Source organism: Silene latifolia, chromosome 11 (assembly GCF_048544455.1).
Source record: "Silene latifolia isolate original U9 population chromosome 11, ASM4854445v1, whole genome shotgun sequence".
NCBI classification, from domain to species: domain Eukaryota; kingdom Viridiplantae; phylum Streptophyta; class Magnoliopsida; order Caryophyllales; family Caryophyllaceae; genus Silene; species Silene latifolia.
In genome coordinates this window covers 30,330,464-30,348,247 of record NC_133536.1, presented here as the reverse complement: position 1 = coordinate 30,348,247, position 17,784 = coordinate 30,330,464, and the positions used below count along the sequence as shown (strand labels likewise).

The 17,784-nt window shown below is 34.6% G+C and overlaps 3 protein-coding genes across 3 annotated transcripts; all 3 read left to right on the top strand.

Annotated features, from left to right (window-relative positions):
- The first annotated feature begins 10,697 nt into the window (after positions 1-10,697).
- On the top strand, positions 10,698-11,939 carry LOC141613197 (uncharacterized). Its single transcript, XM_074431938.1, has one exon. It carries the CDS (start codon positions 10,698-10,700, stop codon positions 11,937-11,939), a length of 1,242 nt encoding a protein of 413 aa, XP_074288039.1.
- Positions 11,940-12,060: 121 nt separating this feature from the next.
- LOC141613196 (uncharacterized) lies at positions 12,061-12,699 on the top strand. Its single transcript, XM_074431937.1, has one exon. The coding sequence runs from the start codon at positions 12,061-12,063 to the stop codon at positions 12,697-12,699; it is 639 nt and encodes a 212-aa protein (XP_074288038.1).
- Positions 12,700-12,965: 266 nt separating this feature from the next.
- Positions 12,966-14,120, top strand: LOC141613195 (uncharacterized). The gene has a single exon (XM_074431936.1). It carries the CDS (start codon positions 12,966-12,968, stop codon positions 14,118-14,120), a length of 1,155 nt encoding a protein of 384 aa, XP_074288037.1.
- The last annotated feature ends 3,664 nt before the right edge of the window (positions 14,121-17,784 follow it).

Below are 17,784 nucleotides of genomic sequence, written 5' to 3'. Positions count from 1 at the left end.
ACTTTCCAAGGTGAAGGCTACCTGAATACGGTGATAAGCTGAAATGACACCGCTAAATCCGCCGGAGGGACGTTCAACAGTGGAACTGTCCAAATCTTCTCTGCCAATTTTGTCGCCAAAAACATAACTTTTAAGGTAAAAATCACATTTATTTAATTTACCCTAAGTTTAGTTTGAATACCAATTCTTATCACGAGTAATAGATATTGATTGCCCATAAGTTTTTAATGCGACACTTTATTAGCAAACTAGATAGGTGTTCATCTTGTAACTGCATCAAGCCATCAATAATATGCATGTCTTACCCGAAATGAGTTGTCTATGCATGGCCATCGTAAGCTTGTGTATTTTAGCTTATAATTTCAATTTAAAAGCAAGATAAACTTCCATTTTTACATACCCTTTGTTACCAATCTATTTATTAAAATGGAAAAGTTGAAATCATGACTTAGCTTTACAAAAATGCCCAGGTGGTAGCGGGTGGTGCTATAATAATAGTTTCCGTTTTGAGAGAAATTTGGACGAGTGAGGGAGATTGTTGTTGAGAAGTATAAGCTCACTAGTTGGACTCCCTTAAAACGGTCGTGTCTCATTTAAAGTGTAAAATGCGTCAAATACACTCTATATAGGTGGATAGGACAATAGTTTGTCATCCATCTACATTCTATTTTTTGTCTCATTAATTTATTTAACTTTAACTTGTTTTATTGTATAAAGTGGATATGCTTGTTTTAAAGAAGTCATTCTTTTTTCGGTAACAGTAATTAATCGCTTGTTCATGATGATCTTTGATAAAACACTAACTCTACATTATCATAAGTGTTCATCTTGTAACTGCATCAATGTATGTCTTACCGGAAATGAGCTCTCTATGGCCATCGTATGTAGGCTTGTGTGTTTAATTAGCTAATTTCAATTTAAAAGCAAGTTAATTAAACTTCCATTTTTACATACCCTTTGTTATGAATCTATTTATTAAAATCGAAAATTAGTTGAAGTTATGACCAAGCTTTACGAGAATGCCCTCGGTGGTACTGCCTTTGAGTACCACCGGGTGACGCTAGTAAAATATATCGGTTAAAAATTAATTCAAATTTGGATGAATATTTACTTTTTTGTATGAGATAATAACTAGTTAGGGAAAAATTTCTTCATAAAATGGAAATCGGGGAAAATTAAATTGCATATTTCATGATACAACAAATAATAAAGAATAAATAACAAGTTTTTAACAAATACTTTTATTTTGGTAGTATATACTTTTTTGTTTGATAGCGATGACAATAAATAAGGCAAGTGTTTCTTGGGAAGGCCAGAAAAAATAAATGCTAAATCCCGCACGCTAGTTTGCTTTAATCCAACACATTTTACCGTAATTTTCCGTAAATGCCCTTTGTAAAAAAAAAATTAAAAAGACCTTTAAAGAAATAAAATGACTTCTATCTCTCTCTAAACCTAACCAATCTCTTCATCGTTCGACTATAATGGATTGTAATTCGCACATATCAAACGTAAGTTCGTTGTTTTATCGGAATTTTTTTATTAAGAGCCGTCTTTTAGTCGATTTAGTTGATGTTGTTTTAATTAAAAAAGGGTTTTTAACAATTAGAGTTTTTTGGCTAAGCTTGGTTGTTGAAAGGGACGTCAAGCAGGAGTAGGGTGGTGATCGTAGTACGCTGCATCGAGTTCTGGTGTCAGCCGCGTATCATCGAGTGAGGCGGTGGCTGTAGGTTGTTGCTCGGCGCTGGGAGTTTGGCTTCATGGAAGGGGGTGTCGATGGAGGTACATGGGTGTGCAGGGGTGGTAGACGATGGTACGAGGGTGCGGTGGGATGTTCGGCGCGTGGTCGGCGGGGTAGGGGGTTGTATGTCGGGTTGGGTATGTGTACTGCGTTGCATATCAGATCATTTTTTTTTCTTTTTTCCTTTATTTTTTCAATTTTTAATTAATTTTGTTATATTTTGTATTATTTTTTTATTTGTGTAAGTGTTGTATTGAGTTTATTAAATTTTTTTTTTCAGTTTTTAATTAATTGTTTTTTTAAATATTTTATATTAATTTACTTGTTTTATTTTATTTTACTTTGTAGGAGGTTCCAAATAATGACAAAGAATCGGAAAATTTGATTGATACTGGACATTTATTCAACATCCCTGTTAAATTCTTCGATAGTCGTCTGCAGATGATAGATGAAATAAAATCACTTGGTTTGCTACATAATATTCATATCCGAGTGTGGCAGCATTTTCCAAAACGTGGTTTCGGGGAGCAAATGCTTAGATGTACCCATTCTGGAGACTTTCGTTTGCGAAAAAAATCTATTGTGCCATCCAGGAAATCTTATACGGGAACTATCAAATGTCAATTCCCATTTAGTTTGAAATGTGTTAAACAAAAGGACGGTATATGGGAAGTGCTTGTTTTGAACGGGTATCACAACCATAATCTTGCTAAAAAAACACGTGGTTTGAATGCAAAAACCAAGGAGGATATTGTGAGAATGACCGCCAGCAAAATTAGTGTTTCCAACGTACTTATTGACTTGGGTGCCAAGGGTATTAACGTTAATGCTAAGCAAGTTTACAACGTTCGTGCTATATCGAAAAAGCAGGCGAGACAATATCGTACAAGAGCAGAACAATTGCTGAAATTAGCTAATGAGCATGGTTATCGTGCTTTTAAGCAGACAATTCCTATCGTAACATAAAAAGGTACACATGAACTGACTGATGTGTCATTTGCTCATCCAGATTCGCTTAAACTTTTGAAGGCTTATCCCTATGTCCTTATTGCTGATTGTACCTATAATACCAATAAATATACGATGCCTTTTTTGAAGTAATTGGAGCGACACCGGTTCATAAGAATTTTTCTGTTTTCTTTTCATTCCTGCAAAATGAGCGTGAAACGGCATATGATTGGGCATTCGAATGTTTGACAGAGTTGTTAGATTCGAATGAGCCAATTGTGTTTGTAACTGACAGAGAGACGACATTAATGACTGCTATTCAAACACATTTCTTAAGTGCTAGTCTTTTATTATGTAGACGCCATATACAAAAAGATGTTGACGCATGGGTTAAGAGAAACTACTACGGTAATGCTTTAGTTGGTGAAGTTTTTTCAAAAGGGAAGTGGACACAAATGGTCAGATCTACAACTGTAGAGGAGTTTAAAGAAAATGAGGAGTTAATGTACAGAACTTACAGTTATATTCCCGGTTTGGAAAAATATTGTAAGGAGACATGGCTTGACAAGTATAAGAAGCGATTTGTATTAGCTTGGACAACTAAAATCCTACACTTTGGAAATATTACCACCAACAGGTAAAACTAGAAGGAAATAAGATTTAAATTCTAGTTTGTACCTAAGTAAGAGTATTGCTTTATGAATAATATTTTTTACAGGGTTGAGAGTGCACATGCAGCACTTAAACGACTTTTACGAACATCTGTTGGTGGTTTTGACACTGTGTTTGAAACGATACATCAATTAGTTACCCTTCGGATAAAAAAAATAGATGAAGATTTAGAGGACTCCCTGTGTAAGCAGCTTCATGTTAGTCGTGCAATGAGTGTGTATCGGAGGTTGTCTCTCAACGTTACACATCATGCAATTACAACTATTGATCGAGAATTCCAAAAGGGCAATTGTAATGGATGTGCTTTTAAAATAACTCATGGTCTTCCTTGCAAATGTGATAATGGTATCTTCTTAACACAGGTACTTTTATTTCTTTAGTTCTTTTATGTTCGTTAGTATGATTCATTGTTGTAATGTTACTACTTTTTTTTTATTTAAATAAACGGACATGTTCAGATGAGTATATTGAACTTGATTCAATTCACCCATTTTGGAAGACTCTACGTAGATGGAGTAGGTCGGAAGACAACGACAATGATATGCTCTTGCAAGAGCAAAATAAGTTGAGTAACTAGTGGACGTGGTGCAAAATAGTGATGTTGAAATGATAAGAAAGGTTTATGAATTTCTAGAGAATTTGTTGCATCCTATTAATATTATTGACCCGAAAATAAAAAAAGACGCGAGGGCGACCAAAGAAGACTTCGGTATCAAGACAACCATCACACTGGGAATATATCGAGAAGAAATTTCCAGTCTCGAAGTGTAACAAAAAGAAAAACTAAGGTAGGTATGCTTTTTTCAAAATTTATTACTTATTCGGCGTGTTTTAAAATTTGTTTGACCCAACAGGTTAATAAAGTTACAAAAAGTACCACACTTTCGGAAGACACTCCTGTTTTAAACATACCACAACATATGAATTCTCCACAGGTGACCAACAGTTTGTTAATAACTATACTATTATCATAGTTAATGTAACAAATTTTTCTATTAATATACAGGTCAATAAACATAAAACGGTCGCTACCAGTTTTTCAGTAGACATGCCGGATTTAAATATACCATATGTTACGTCGTCTCCACAACTAAGTAATAGTCTTTTATAAAATGTTTCGTTTTAAATTATTATCTTTTATTAAATTTAATTGCTAAATTCTACAGGAAACTGAACATACATCACTTTTCCCTTATAGTGATGATATTCCACATTTCATGGTTCCTTGGATAAACGATTGGGTGAACGTCGTTGGCGATGGGAACTGTAGGTATCGAGCGGTTGCTCAAGAGATTTATGGTGATGAAAATAAGTGGCCGACAGTAAGACATGATATGTTGGATGAGTTAAAGAAAAATATACATATTTATATACAAATATACGGAAGCGAAGTCGAAGTGGATAAACTGATTAAGAGAGTTTCTTGGTGGAAAGGTGCGGCACGACCCCAATACTGGATGGTAACTGATATGGGATTCATCATAGCTCATTTTTATGATGCGATATTCACATATGTGTCATCGACTGAGTCCCAAACAACCTTACCCATTACGTAAAGGAGTGCAATGTCAGAGGGTCCGAAACAAATAAATTCCATCGCTTTATTAAATTCAATGAAACACTTTATATGGGTATGTTCAGTTCATTATGTTTCCTTTAATTCAGGTGTAATATACACTTTACAACATGTTTGTTAATGCATTTTAATAGGTGCGTTTTGGAAATGCGTCTCCGTTACCAAACATGCACCCGCGCAATGGAAATATGTTTCTGATAAGAGTAGAGAACCCGAATTTAAGCAAATTGAGTCAAGAATAACATCCTACCGATCTCATCAAAGGGCTCAGTTTGGAGATGCATCTCCGGCAATTTTTATATCATCTTCCATAGTTTGAAGATATACTTTTCATCTGAAATATATAACATAATCGTACTCGTATTTCTTTTAGTACGAACTATTTAGTTATTTGTTCATAACTTTTGTCATTAACTCGTATTTCTCTCTCCTCTATTTTCCCCATCTCTCGTAGCTTGTAAACGACATAGACGGCTTTACTGCAACAACAAAAAATGGTTCAAGTTGTAAAACGGTTAAAACTTCCTATATTGAAATACTGGCAAGGGTAGCCTTCCTTGCTCCTATCCTTCTATGCTCAATCAAATCAAAAGCTTGAGAACTGAGATACATCAAGGCATACATTTACCCATATATTTATTTTTGAGATCAAATGCTACAATTTACAAGTTATATGATGAGTTACAATGGTGAAATTGAGTAATCACCATTTACTCCACCAAAATTATAAACCCCTGCAACCTTAAACTAATTTGCTCCCTCGTCAATTTCAATTGACCCAAAACTCCAATTAATCCATAACCTCCATTGTTGAGCATTAATCAATTAATTCACCATGAGAGAACCACTATTAACCATCATCACCATTCATATTCACATCATTATCATCTTCAAAATTAACCCATCACCATTGCCATCCTCTTCTTCAAAAATCCGAAAACCCGATATCGGAGCTCCACAGTTGCACCCCGAGCCCAGCTATCATCTTCAAAATTAATTCATGGCCTTGAACACTGACAATCCCTCTAGCAAGAAATTTCAGGAACTTTTTATATTGCCAAAAATTTGTTCTTCATAAAACCACATTATATTCTCATGATTCAAAGCCATAGCAAGGAATGGAGCTAATCAGATGACGAGTTTGCTAATGATGCAATGTAAGTGACATAACTTTTGCAGTCCTGTAGTATTATGGTGGTCGACTGGTGCAGTGAGTGCCTTACAGCACATTCCACAGCTTAATTAAGAAGACAGCATAAAGATGAACATAAATCGTGAAGATGGTTGAACTTTGGGGCACGAGAGCAACTGGATGAAAAGTTGCAGGCTCAACAAACATTAGAACCTCAAGCCAGATACCAGGAATCTCGTTCTATAATGTGTAAATTAATAGAACAAACTATCAAAGGGAGCAAAACAAGGGTTGTGTGTGGCGACCTACTGCAGTGAAGGGTTGTAGCGGCGTCGTTTGCAAGGAGGGGTTGTGCCGGCGTCGACTTGTAGTGTCACAGGAGTATGGGTAGGCGTGGGTATTGGCCGGCGCGGGTATGGGTGTGTAGAGGGGTTGTCGCCGGCGCTAGAGGGTGGGGGAGGATGCTGGAGCAGGGAGTATGGTGTGGGAGATGCCGTGGAATTGATTCTCAGATTTGGGGTTTTTTAAATCTCTCTTGTTTCTCTCACTTGCGTTAAATTTTGGTGGGGTGTTAAATGAAAAGGGTATATTTGGAATAAGGTGAAAAGTGTGCGGGATTTGAGTAAAATAATGTGCGGGATTTAGCACGTCCCAAAATAAATTGAACAAAAATGGCATTAGGGGGACTTGAACCGCAATAATTTTGTTGGCAGACAAAAGGGTAACTATTCATGTTGGGTTCAGTTCATTTTCCTTTATATTTCATCTTGGGCTGTAGCCCAATAACCCAACCCCTAGTCCCTCCGTTATGGCTAATACTAACATATTAAAATAATAGGTTATTTATTGGGCTTTTTATAACCGAGCTTGTTTTATACATAAAATGCACTTATATAACAATATGCGTTAATATTACGACTTCTTTTCTTATTTGTTTTTTCTTGTCTTTTTTTTCTCTAATTTATGTTGTTTTTAATACAGAACTCGGCTCCACCTCTGGCCCCAGGAGTAGAAGGAGCTCAGGCGGTGGCGGTCAGAGTAGGCGGGGACATGGCCGCGTTTTGGGGCTGCGGATTCTATGGAGCGCATGACACCCTTCACGACGACCAGGGTCGTCACTACTTCAAGGACTGCTATATCGAAGGCTCCATAGACTTCATTTTTGGAATGGCAAAGTCATTCTATGAGGTAAGTCATAATTAATACGTTTTCCAATAATAATTTTATATTTTTATTTTGTGTGGTTTGGTTGTCTTTTTAGTAAATATATTAACAATAATTTTCTTATGGGAACGTCTCATACCATTGAACGGGCCCAATGATTAAGAGTTAGCCCAATTTCTAAAATGAAAACATCCCCCTTACTACTAAGAGAATAAAAATTCTCTTAGTTTTCCCGCCAAAAGATACTTCTTCTTAATTAGGCCTATTTTTCTGGATACTACTAACACAACAAGATTTGATGGATTGTAAATTATGGACCTTATACGTAGCCCACTTTTTCTATCTCATCTATCAAAGTAAAAGTTATTAATAGACCATAATTTTGGACTCTACATGTCATATTATAAGCTAGATGAGTGATCTTGATTTCGTATAAATTTAAATTTATATTATATTTATGTATTACCTCTTTTGTATAAATCATCAGTTATTTATTATGTAAATTTTTGTCTTAGTAATATGGACTATTCTTTGAAGGATGTAAAAACATTTATGTGTTTTCTATTAGAAATAAAAAAGTGAAAATATTATTTTAATAATTCGTAAATTGTCTTTTTCGACGCGAAGAATAGTTTTTATTGCTTTTCGTTTTAAGGTCAAAACGCGTTTTAATAAAATTATACAACTTACTTAATAATTGTACTATTAATATCATAAATTAGTTGCATGTAATGGTATAAAATTATTGTATTATTTTTAATAGTAAAAAAATAACTTAACTTAAAATGTCTTCTTATGGTAGTAAACTTTTTTTTCAACCTCTTATTAATATTATATTTAGTAGATTTATAACATTAAATTAAAAGTATACTTCATTTATGAAAATAATTTAATTGATAATATCTCTTTATAAAATGAATCTAAAAAGTACCGTGCTATAGCACGGGAACTACACTAGTAAAAGAAGTGACCCACATAGTTAATTTTACTCGGTTACTACAACCCCACTGTCCCACCAATCCACCCATTATCTTTGCGGTTTGCGTAAAGAAAAAAATAAAAAGGCATATGGAGAAGTTTGTAATTTAGAAGTTTGTAAACGGCCAAAGATTTTGTTGGGCTTTCAGTTAAAAGGCTAGTCTTAGGTATAAGACCCCTTTATTAAACAATTAGTTGGCTTCAGCAACTCTCCAATAGGACTATCCTATAGCATAGGACGGGCCCAATAGAAAAATTAGTCCACTAAAATCATTGAGAATTGAGAAACAAAAATAAAACCCCTACACTGAGCACTCCATAACCTTCATAAAACGGCAATCTTTGTGAACACCATCCCCATCGCCAGTGGCGAATTTTCACTGTGCTTGACAGGGGCCAGCCCCCCCCCCCCCCCCCCAAAGATTCTCACATAATACAAAGAGGATATTAACTTTTAATATAAAAATATTATAGGACTTATCTAGTGGCCCCCCCTAAAAATATGGAAAAGAAATTGTGCGCAGAATTGGAAGGTTGAAAGTTTCAAAGTGGTGACATCACTTTCAAAAAATAATTAAATAATTCCTAAACCCACTATTAGTTCCACTTTTACGCAGCAAAGTACTATCCTAGATTCCTAGGAGTCAGTACTCTATAGCAATTAACCTATAGATATTTATGGTATTTAACTATTTAACCTATGGTTTTTCCTAAAACACAAAAAACAATCGATTATATTGCATATAAAATTATAAATAGTCATAAGGCTTAGTTTGTGATACCAACAAAGCAGTAAAGTAGTACTACAATCCCTTCTTTTATTTGACTGAGATTTATCGGCTGAAGTGCAATTGGGAATTTGGGGATTTTATTCTTGTCAAATTTCTGGAATTTTATCAAGTTTCAACAATTAGTCAATTTGAAAAAGTCAAATCTCATTACTTTGTTCTTTAATTGTATGTTTATTCATAATTCATTGTCACTTTTCTATTATAAACTCATGAATCATGATAGATTGTTAATATGCAATTACCTAATAGTATTTTATTAGAATTTTGATACAATTGTTTAATGTTAGTTAGTTAATTGGAAAAAATTAGGACTGCACTTAATAGCTGATTCGATTTGATACTCTGTTACAGTGGCGAATTTTCACTGTGCTTGACAGGGGCCAGGCCCCCCCAAAGATTCTCACATAATACAAAGAGGATATTAACTTTTAATATAAAAATATTATAGGACTTATCTAGTGGCCCCCCCTAGAAATATGGAAAAGAAATTGTGCGCAGAATTGGAAGGTTGAAAGTTTCAAAGTGATGACATCACTTTCAAAAAATAATTAAATAATTCCTAAACCCACTATTAGTTCCACTTTTACGCAACAAAGTACTATCCTAGAGTCTTAGGAGTCAGTACTCTATAGCAATTAACCTATAGATATTTATGGTATTTAACTATTTAACCTATGGTTTTCCTAAAACACAAAAAACAATCGATTATATTGCATATAAAATTATAAATAGTCATAAGGCTTAGTTTGTGATACCAACAAAGCAGCAAAGTAGTACTACAATCCCTTCTTTTATTTGACTGAGATTTATCGGCTGAAGTGCAATTGGGAATTTGGGGATTTTATTCTTGTCAAATTTCTGGAATTTTATCAAGTTTCAACAATTAGTCAATTTGAAAAGGTCAGATCTCATTACTTTGTTCTTTAATTGTATGTTTATTCATAATTCATTGTCACTTTTCTATTATAAACTCATGAATCATGATAGATTGTTAATATGCAATTACCTAATAGTATTTTATTAGAATTTTGATACAATTGTTTAATATTAGTTAGTTAATTGGAAAAAATTAGGACTGCACTTAATAGCTGATTCGATTTGATACTCTGTTATGTGATTACTTCATAGCATTTTATTAGAACTTATTCATTATATATTAGAAATTTAGAATATAATACTATAGTATTATGCCAAAAAAAGTATAAAACTATATATTGATACACACTTGACATTATTATACTAGGGACAATGAGTAAGCAAACAAATCTTTTGAACTTCCTTAAACGAAAAGAACCAGAGCCTGCTACTACTACAACTGATGAAGAAGTTATGCCTGAATCATCAACTCCGGCTATTGAGCAAAACACATTTGAAACACAAAGAACTGAAACTGAGGAGAATGAAGACCTTATTTCGTCTTTGGAGCGTGATCCAGGGTTACGCATACCTATGTGGGATTATCCATATGAGAAGCGAGACCAAATACGGAAGGATTATTTAAAATTGAAGCCTTATCAGCCTATATTAAAAAGTTTTCCATTTTCAGGTCCTGATAGTCATCGTCGTCGATTTCAGTCTTCATGGTATAAAAAGTTTCTTGACTGGCTAGAGTATTCACCTTCCCAAGATGCTGCATTTTGTTTGCTGTGCTATTTATTTTCAAATAAACCTAATCCTAATACAAAAACTTTTACTATGGTTGGGTTTAGCAATTGGAAGAAAGTCAATGATGGAAATAATTGTCCATTTATCACTCACGTGGGTGGAAGTCCTTGTTCGGCACATAATAACTCTGTGAGAGCTAAGCTTGATCTTTTGAATGACCGTGGACATATTCGTCATGCTTTGATTGCACAAGGAGAAGAACAAATTAAAAGAAATCGGCTAAGTCTAAGGACCTTAATTGATGTAGTGAGGTTGTTAACCTTACAGTCTTGCCCTTTGAGAGGTCATGATGAGTCAGAAACTTCAGAAAATCAAGGAAATTTCTTAGAGTTTCGGAAAACTTTTGCTAGATATAATGATGAAGTTTCAAAAGCCATCGAGAATCCTGATTATAATGCCAAATATGTTGCATCGTCAATCCAGAAAGAGATATTACAAATTATATCAGCCAAAGTTCGCAACCACATTCGAGAAGAAATTGGGGAATCTAAATTTTGCATCATTGTAGATGAGGCTCGTGATGAAGCTAGGAGAGAGCAAATGGCTATAGTCTTGAGATTTGTTGACAAGAATGGGTCAATTAGGGAGCGATTTTTTCAACTAGTACGTGTAAACGACACCTCAGCGACAACACTTAAAAGGGAGTTGTGCTTAGTTCTAAAAGAGCATAATCTTCTTGTTGAAAACATTCGTGGTCAAGGATACGATGGTGCCAGCAATATGAGAGGAGAGTGGAATGGCCTTCAAGCTTTATTTCTAGCTGATTGTCCATATGCTTACTATGTTCATTGTTTTGCTCATCGTTTGCAACTCGCATTGGTTGCTGCATCTAGAGAGGTAAGTTCGGTTCATCAGTTCTTTTCGAATTTAAATTTTATCATCAATACTATTAATTCCTCTCCAAAACGGCATGATGAGTTACAAGCAAGGAAAACGGCTGAAATTGAAGATCTCTTATTAAGTGGTCAACTTGAAACTGGTCGAGGTGCTAATCAAATTGGTACATTGAAACGAGCTGGTGACACTCGTTGGGGCTCACATCTTCAATCAATTCACAGCTTGCTTAATATGTTTGATGTAACAATTTTAGTCTTAGAGCGAATTATGGTTGATAAATCATGCACTTCTAATCAACGTGGAGATGCCGATGTTGCTTTAAATCTCATGATTTCCTATGAGTTTGTGTTTATTTCACATTTGATGAAAGAATTATTGGGCATTACTGATGTTCTTTGTCAAGCATTGCAAAAAAAAATCTCAAGACATTGTTAATGCAGTGAAATTAGTCTCAACCACAAAGTCTCTTATTCAAAATTTGAGAGAAGATCGATGGGAACGCTTTCTAGAGGACGTGAATCTATTTTGTCAAAAACATGATATTTTGATACCCGAAATGGATGCAATGTATATAGCTCGTAAAGGTCGAGCTCGTCATCAACAAGATCAAATAACAGTGGAGCGTCACTTTCGCATTAACATTTTTTATGTTGCAATTGACAAACAGTTACATGAATTGAATAGCAGGTTCAGCGACAGAGCATTGGAATTGTTAACACTTACATCAGTGTTGGAACCTAAGAATGGATATAAAAATTTTGATTGTGATCAAATTTGCACCCTTGTGGAGAAGTTTTATCCATCAGATTTTACATCACAAGAAATGGTTCATTTGAGATATCAATTGCAACATTTTATTCGTGAAGCACAAAATGATGGTAAACTGAGAAATATGTCAAATCTTCAAGATCTTTGTCAGTACTTAGCAGAGACCGGAAAGTTAGATGTGTATTTTCTTTTTGATAGATTAATACGACTTGTCTTGACTCTTCCTGTTTCTACGGCAACCAGTGAAAGAGCGTTTTCTGCAATGAAGTTAATGAAGACAAGGCTTCGCAACAAGATGGATGATAAATTTCTTGCAGATAGTCTGGTTATTTATATTGAGAGAGAAATTTCAAAATCTTTTAGTTTAGACGCTATAATTGACGATTTTAAATCCGTCAAAGACCGTCGCGTATTGTTTGATTTGTAGGACTTTTTTTTACTAATATATTAATTTTAGTAAGTTTGTTTACATGACTCTTTTTAAGAAGTCGAAATAGTACTAATTTTCTCTTCGGCCCCCGTCATGAAATCATCCAAGATCCGCCACTGCTCTGTTATGTGATTACTTCATAGCATTTTATTAGAACTTATTCATTATATATTAGAAATTTAGAATATAATACTATAGTATTATGCCAAAAAAAGTATAAAACTATATATTGATACACACTTGACATTATTATACTAGGGACAATGAGTAAGCAAACAAATCTTTTGAACTTCCTTAAACGAAAAGAACCAGAGCCTGCTACTACTACAACTGATGAAGAAGTTATGCCTGAATCATCAACTCCGGCTATTGAGCAAAACACATTTGAAACACAAAGAACTGAAACTGAGGAGAATGAGGACCTTCTTTCGTCTTTGGAGCTTGATCCAGGGTTACGCATACCTATGTGGGATTACCCATATGAGAAGCGAGACCAAATACGGAGGGCTTATTTAAAATTGAAGCCTTATCAGCCTATATTAAAAAGTTTTCCATTTTCAGGTCCTGATAGTCATCGTCGTCGATTTCAGTCTTCATGGTATAAAAAGTTTCCTGACTGGCTAGAGTATTCACCTTCCCAAGATGCTGCATTTTGTTTGCTGTGCAATTTATTTTCAAATAAACCTAATCCTAATACAAAAACTTTTACTATGGTTGGGTTTAGCAATTGGAAGAAAGTCAATGATGGAAATAATTGTCCATTTATCACTCACGTGGGTGGAAGTCCTTGTTCGGCACATAATAACTCTGTGAGAGCTAAGCTTGATCTTTTGAATGACCGTGGACATATTCGTCATGCTTTGATTGCACAAGGAGAAGAACAAATTAAAAGAAATCGGCTACGTCTAAGGACCTCAATTGATGTAGTGAGGTTGTTAACCTTACAGTCTTGCCCTTTGAGAGGTCATGATGAGTCAGAAACTTCAGAAAATCAAGGAAATTTCTTAGAGTTTCGGAAAGCTTTCGCTAGATATAATGATGAAGTTTCAAAAGCCATCGAGAATCCTGATTATAATGCCAAATATGTTGCATCGTCAATCCAGAAAGAGATATTACAAATTATATCAGCCAAAGTTCGCAACCACATTCGAGAAGAAATTGGGGAATCTAAATTTTGCATCATTGTAGATGAGGCTCGTGATGAAGCTAGGAGAGAGCAAATGGCTATAGTCTTGAGATTTGTTGACAAGAATGGGTCAATTAGGGAGCGATTTTTGCAACTAGTACGTGTAAACGACACCTCAGCGACAACACTTAAAAGGGAGTTGTGCTTAGTTCTAAAAGAGCATAATCTTCTTGTTGAAAACATTCGTGGTCAAGGATACAATGGTGCCAGCAATATGAGAGGAGAGTGGTGAAGGAAATGAAGATTCATATACATACTAACATACTCATATATGTCATAATTAATTTGTCATAAAATTAAATGCGGATTTTATGCATGCAAACAATAATAAAATAGAGGAGAAATCATGTCCTTACATTGGTGATTTTCGGTTATTAGGGCACAAAAGAGATCACCTTTCTCTTTTGATCTTGAGCTTTCCCTTATGGATGAACAAGATCTAAGTATAAGATCTCTCCCTAAGCTTTATACCCAAGGCTTTCTCTTAATTTAATTAATATTACAAATACTAGTATAATATTAATCAAGTAGAAAATTGAACCAAAATATTTTTAACACTTTGAATATTTCGGTTTTAGAGAGAAAGAGAGGAGGATTTTTATTCTCTCTAAAATTGTATTTTGGATGATGTGAATGAATAAATTCACTAACACATTTTAGTGTAATATTAGGTAAAATTAGATGAAAAACCAATGATGGTTTTTGTCATCAAAAACCGGGTGGAGGGGGGCTTTATGGGTGAGCCAATGCATGAAATTATTGCTCTTAACAATGTTCATAGGCTTGCATGGCTAGACCATTAGGTAATCATTATGTTTACTTAATAAATTAATCAACACAATATTAACCTAATACCCCACTAATTTCGGTATAATCATAATATGGAGTCCATATTATTTTGTCAATTTCTCAATATGTAACATGTCACATGTAACATAAATTTGTTATGTAATTTTTAACATATTAAAAATCAACGTATTAATAAAAATACGTCACATACAAAAATCGACTTAGTAATTTCATAATTACTTGTGCCAAAATATTTTACCATTTATAAATCACAACAGATTGTATTTATAACAATTCATTCAAATTTAATTGTTACATTAAACAATTTATTTCATCCGAGTAATTATACAATTTAATTACTCAGACCGTATCTCATTTAATCACATTTCAATTTGATACGTAAATTTTACTTCCAAAATCGTCCGTCAATTTTCAAGTAATTTAATTAACTCGCAACGTTATACGATTAATTAAATAATCAATTAAGAGTGTTGCCCTTTAGGTATGACCTAGGGGGTCAACTGATCACCACCGTCACACGACAGTAATGTCAAACTCTAGTCAGCCAATCATTACCGATATATGTTGACCAGTTGACAGTAACAAAATTACTTCCCAATTGTATTCTATATAATGAGATTTAAACATGTGATCATCATGATCAACAGTCGTGATCGCATTATTGTCGGAGGACACATATTCCAACAATCTCCCACTTGTCCTCGACAAGTGTGCGTCACCAATTCTCTTGTCCTATTATTATCTCCCACTCAATGCAAGGTGTCTTTCAGGTCGTACTTGCAAGTGATCATATCGAGAGTGGTTTCCTCGATCTGGAGAATAACTGATTGACCGGACTTATCTATCATAGATACTTTCCGAGCGTGGCCACGCATTTCCAGTTCATTACTCCTCGAGTGATCCTGAGATATTGTTATAACCCTGACTAGGGGTGGACAATTCCTATCGCACTCATTCCCTTCGACTAGCCACAGCCATCATAACCCAAAATATGCCCATTTGACCCCATTTACGAAGGTCGTAGTAACACAAATCAAAGTTAATCTGAAACTGTGCCATCTTAAGCGAATAGTCTTTAGTCAAAAGAATCAACTCATTCGAATACTATAGTAGCTCTCGCCACGACCAGGCTATATAAATTTGCCAAAACTCTATAAGCGGTCATTGAAGGAAATGTAGATTCATATACATACTAACATACTCATATATGTTTAAATTAATTTGTCATAAAATTAAATACGGATTTTATGCATGCAAACAATGAAACAAATAGAGAAGAAATCATGTTCTTACATTGTTGTTTTCGGTTTTATGGGCACAAAAGAAATCTCCTTTTCTTTTGTTCTTGAGCTTTCCAAATGGAAGAACAAGGATTCAAGAGTAGAATCCCTCCCAAAAGCGTATACCCAAGGAATACATCTTAATAAACCAATACTATTTAGATCTAGTAATAATAATGGTTTTACAATAAAATTGATACAAATAAATTGTATTTGGGCTCTTGATTATTTCGGTCAAGAGGGGTATTTTTGTGTGATTTTATTTCTCTAGATTTCACAATATTTAGAGAGTATATTAATTTTCTCACACTAGAAAATTATCATGTTGAGTGAATGAATTGATTAAGAAAAAGGAAACCATCTCTTTTCTTTCATCTTGGCCGAAAAAATGGCATTGGGTAGGTTGCCCAATAGCTTTCATTTTTGCTCTTCACAAGAGACCAAGCATGCAAAGCCTACTACCTAGTTTCATGATTGTGTTTCCATTTAAAATAAATAACACAATATAAACTATAAACCCACCCATATTTTCGGTTTTAAGTATAAAATGGAGAAACCATTTTATTTTGTCATTTGTCACATGTAACATGTTACATGACATGTTACAATGCAATGTATTTTTATCATATTAAAAATCAACATACTCATAAAATATGTCATTTACAAAATTGACTAGTAATTCGTAATTACTCGTACCAAAAAGGTTTCCAAATTATAAACTACAACATTCTGTATTTATAATAATTTATTCATTCTGTTTCAATTGTTTCTGTAAACAATAATTTCATCCAAGTAATAAAATAATTCGATTACTTAGACCGTGTCTTATTTAATCATATTTACAATAAGATACGTAAATTATACTCACAAAATCATCCGTCAATTTTAAGCAATTTAATTAACTCGTATCAAGATAACGATTAATTAAATAATCAATTAAGAGTATTTCCTATAGGTATGACCTAAGGGGATCAACTGATCACCACCGTCGCACGACAGTAATGTCAAACTCTAGTCAGCCAATCATTACCGATATGTGTGGACCAGTTGACTGTAAAATATTATATCCCACATGTATTCTTAAAATGAGATTTAATAATGATGTTTAAATCATGTGATCGCACTATTGTTGAGGACACATTTCCCAACAATCTCCCACTTGTCCTCGACAAGTGTGCGCCACCAATTCTCTTGTCCTATTACTATCTCCTACTCAATGCAAGGTGTCTTTCGGGTCGTACTTGCAAGTGATCATATCGAGAGTGGTTTCCTCGATCTGGAGAATAACTGATTGACCGGATTTATCCACTCTGGATACCTTCCGAGCGTGGCCACGCATTTCCAGTTCATTACTCCTCGAGTGGCCCTGAGATATTGTTTTAACCCTGACAAGGGGATGGACAATTCCTATCTCACTCATTCCCTTCGACTAGCCACAGCCATCATAACCCAAAATATGCCCATTTGACCCCATTTACGAAGGTCGTAGTAACACAAATCAAAGTTAATCAAATCGTGCCATCTTAGGTGAATAGTCTTTAGTCAAAAGAATCGACTCATTAGAATACTATAGTAGCTCTCGCCACGACCAGGCTATATAAATTGCCAGAACTTTATAAGCGGTCATAAGGCCCGACAAAGTGTTCCTAACAGTCTGCCTATGTGATCGACTAGTCATCTCACATGACTGTATGGCACTTGAACTTGCCATCAATCGCATCACACTCTAGTCACTTCGAGACGTCACCTCATACAAGTGACTATGGGCGAATATAATGCTAATCCGTGTTCACTTTAACGGGGTTC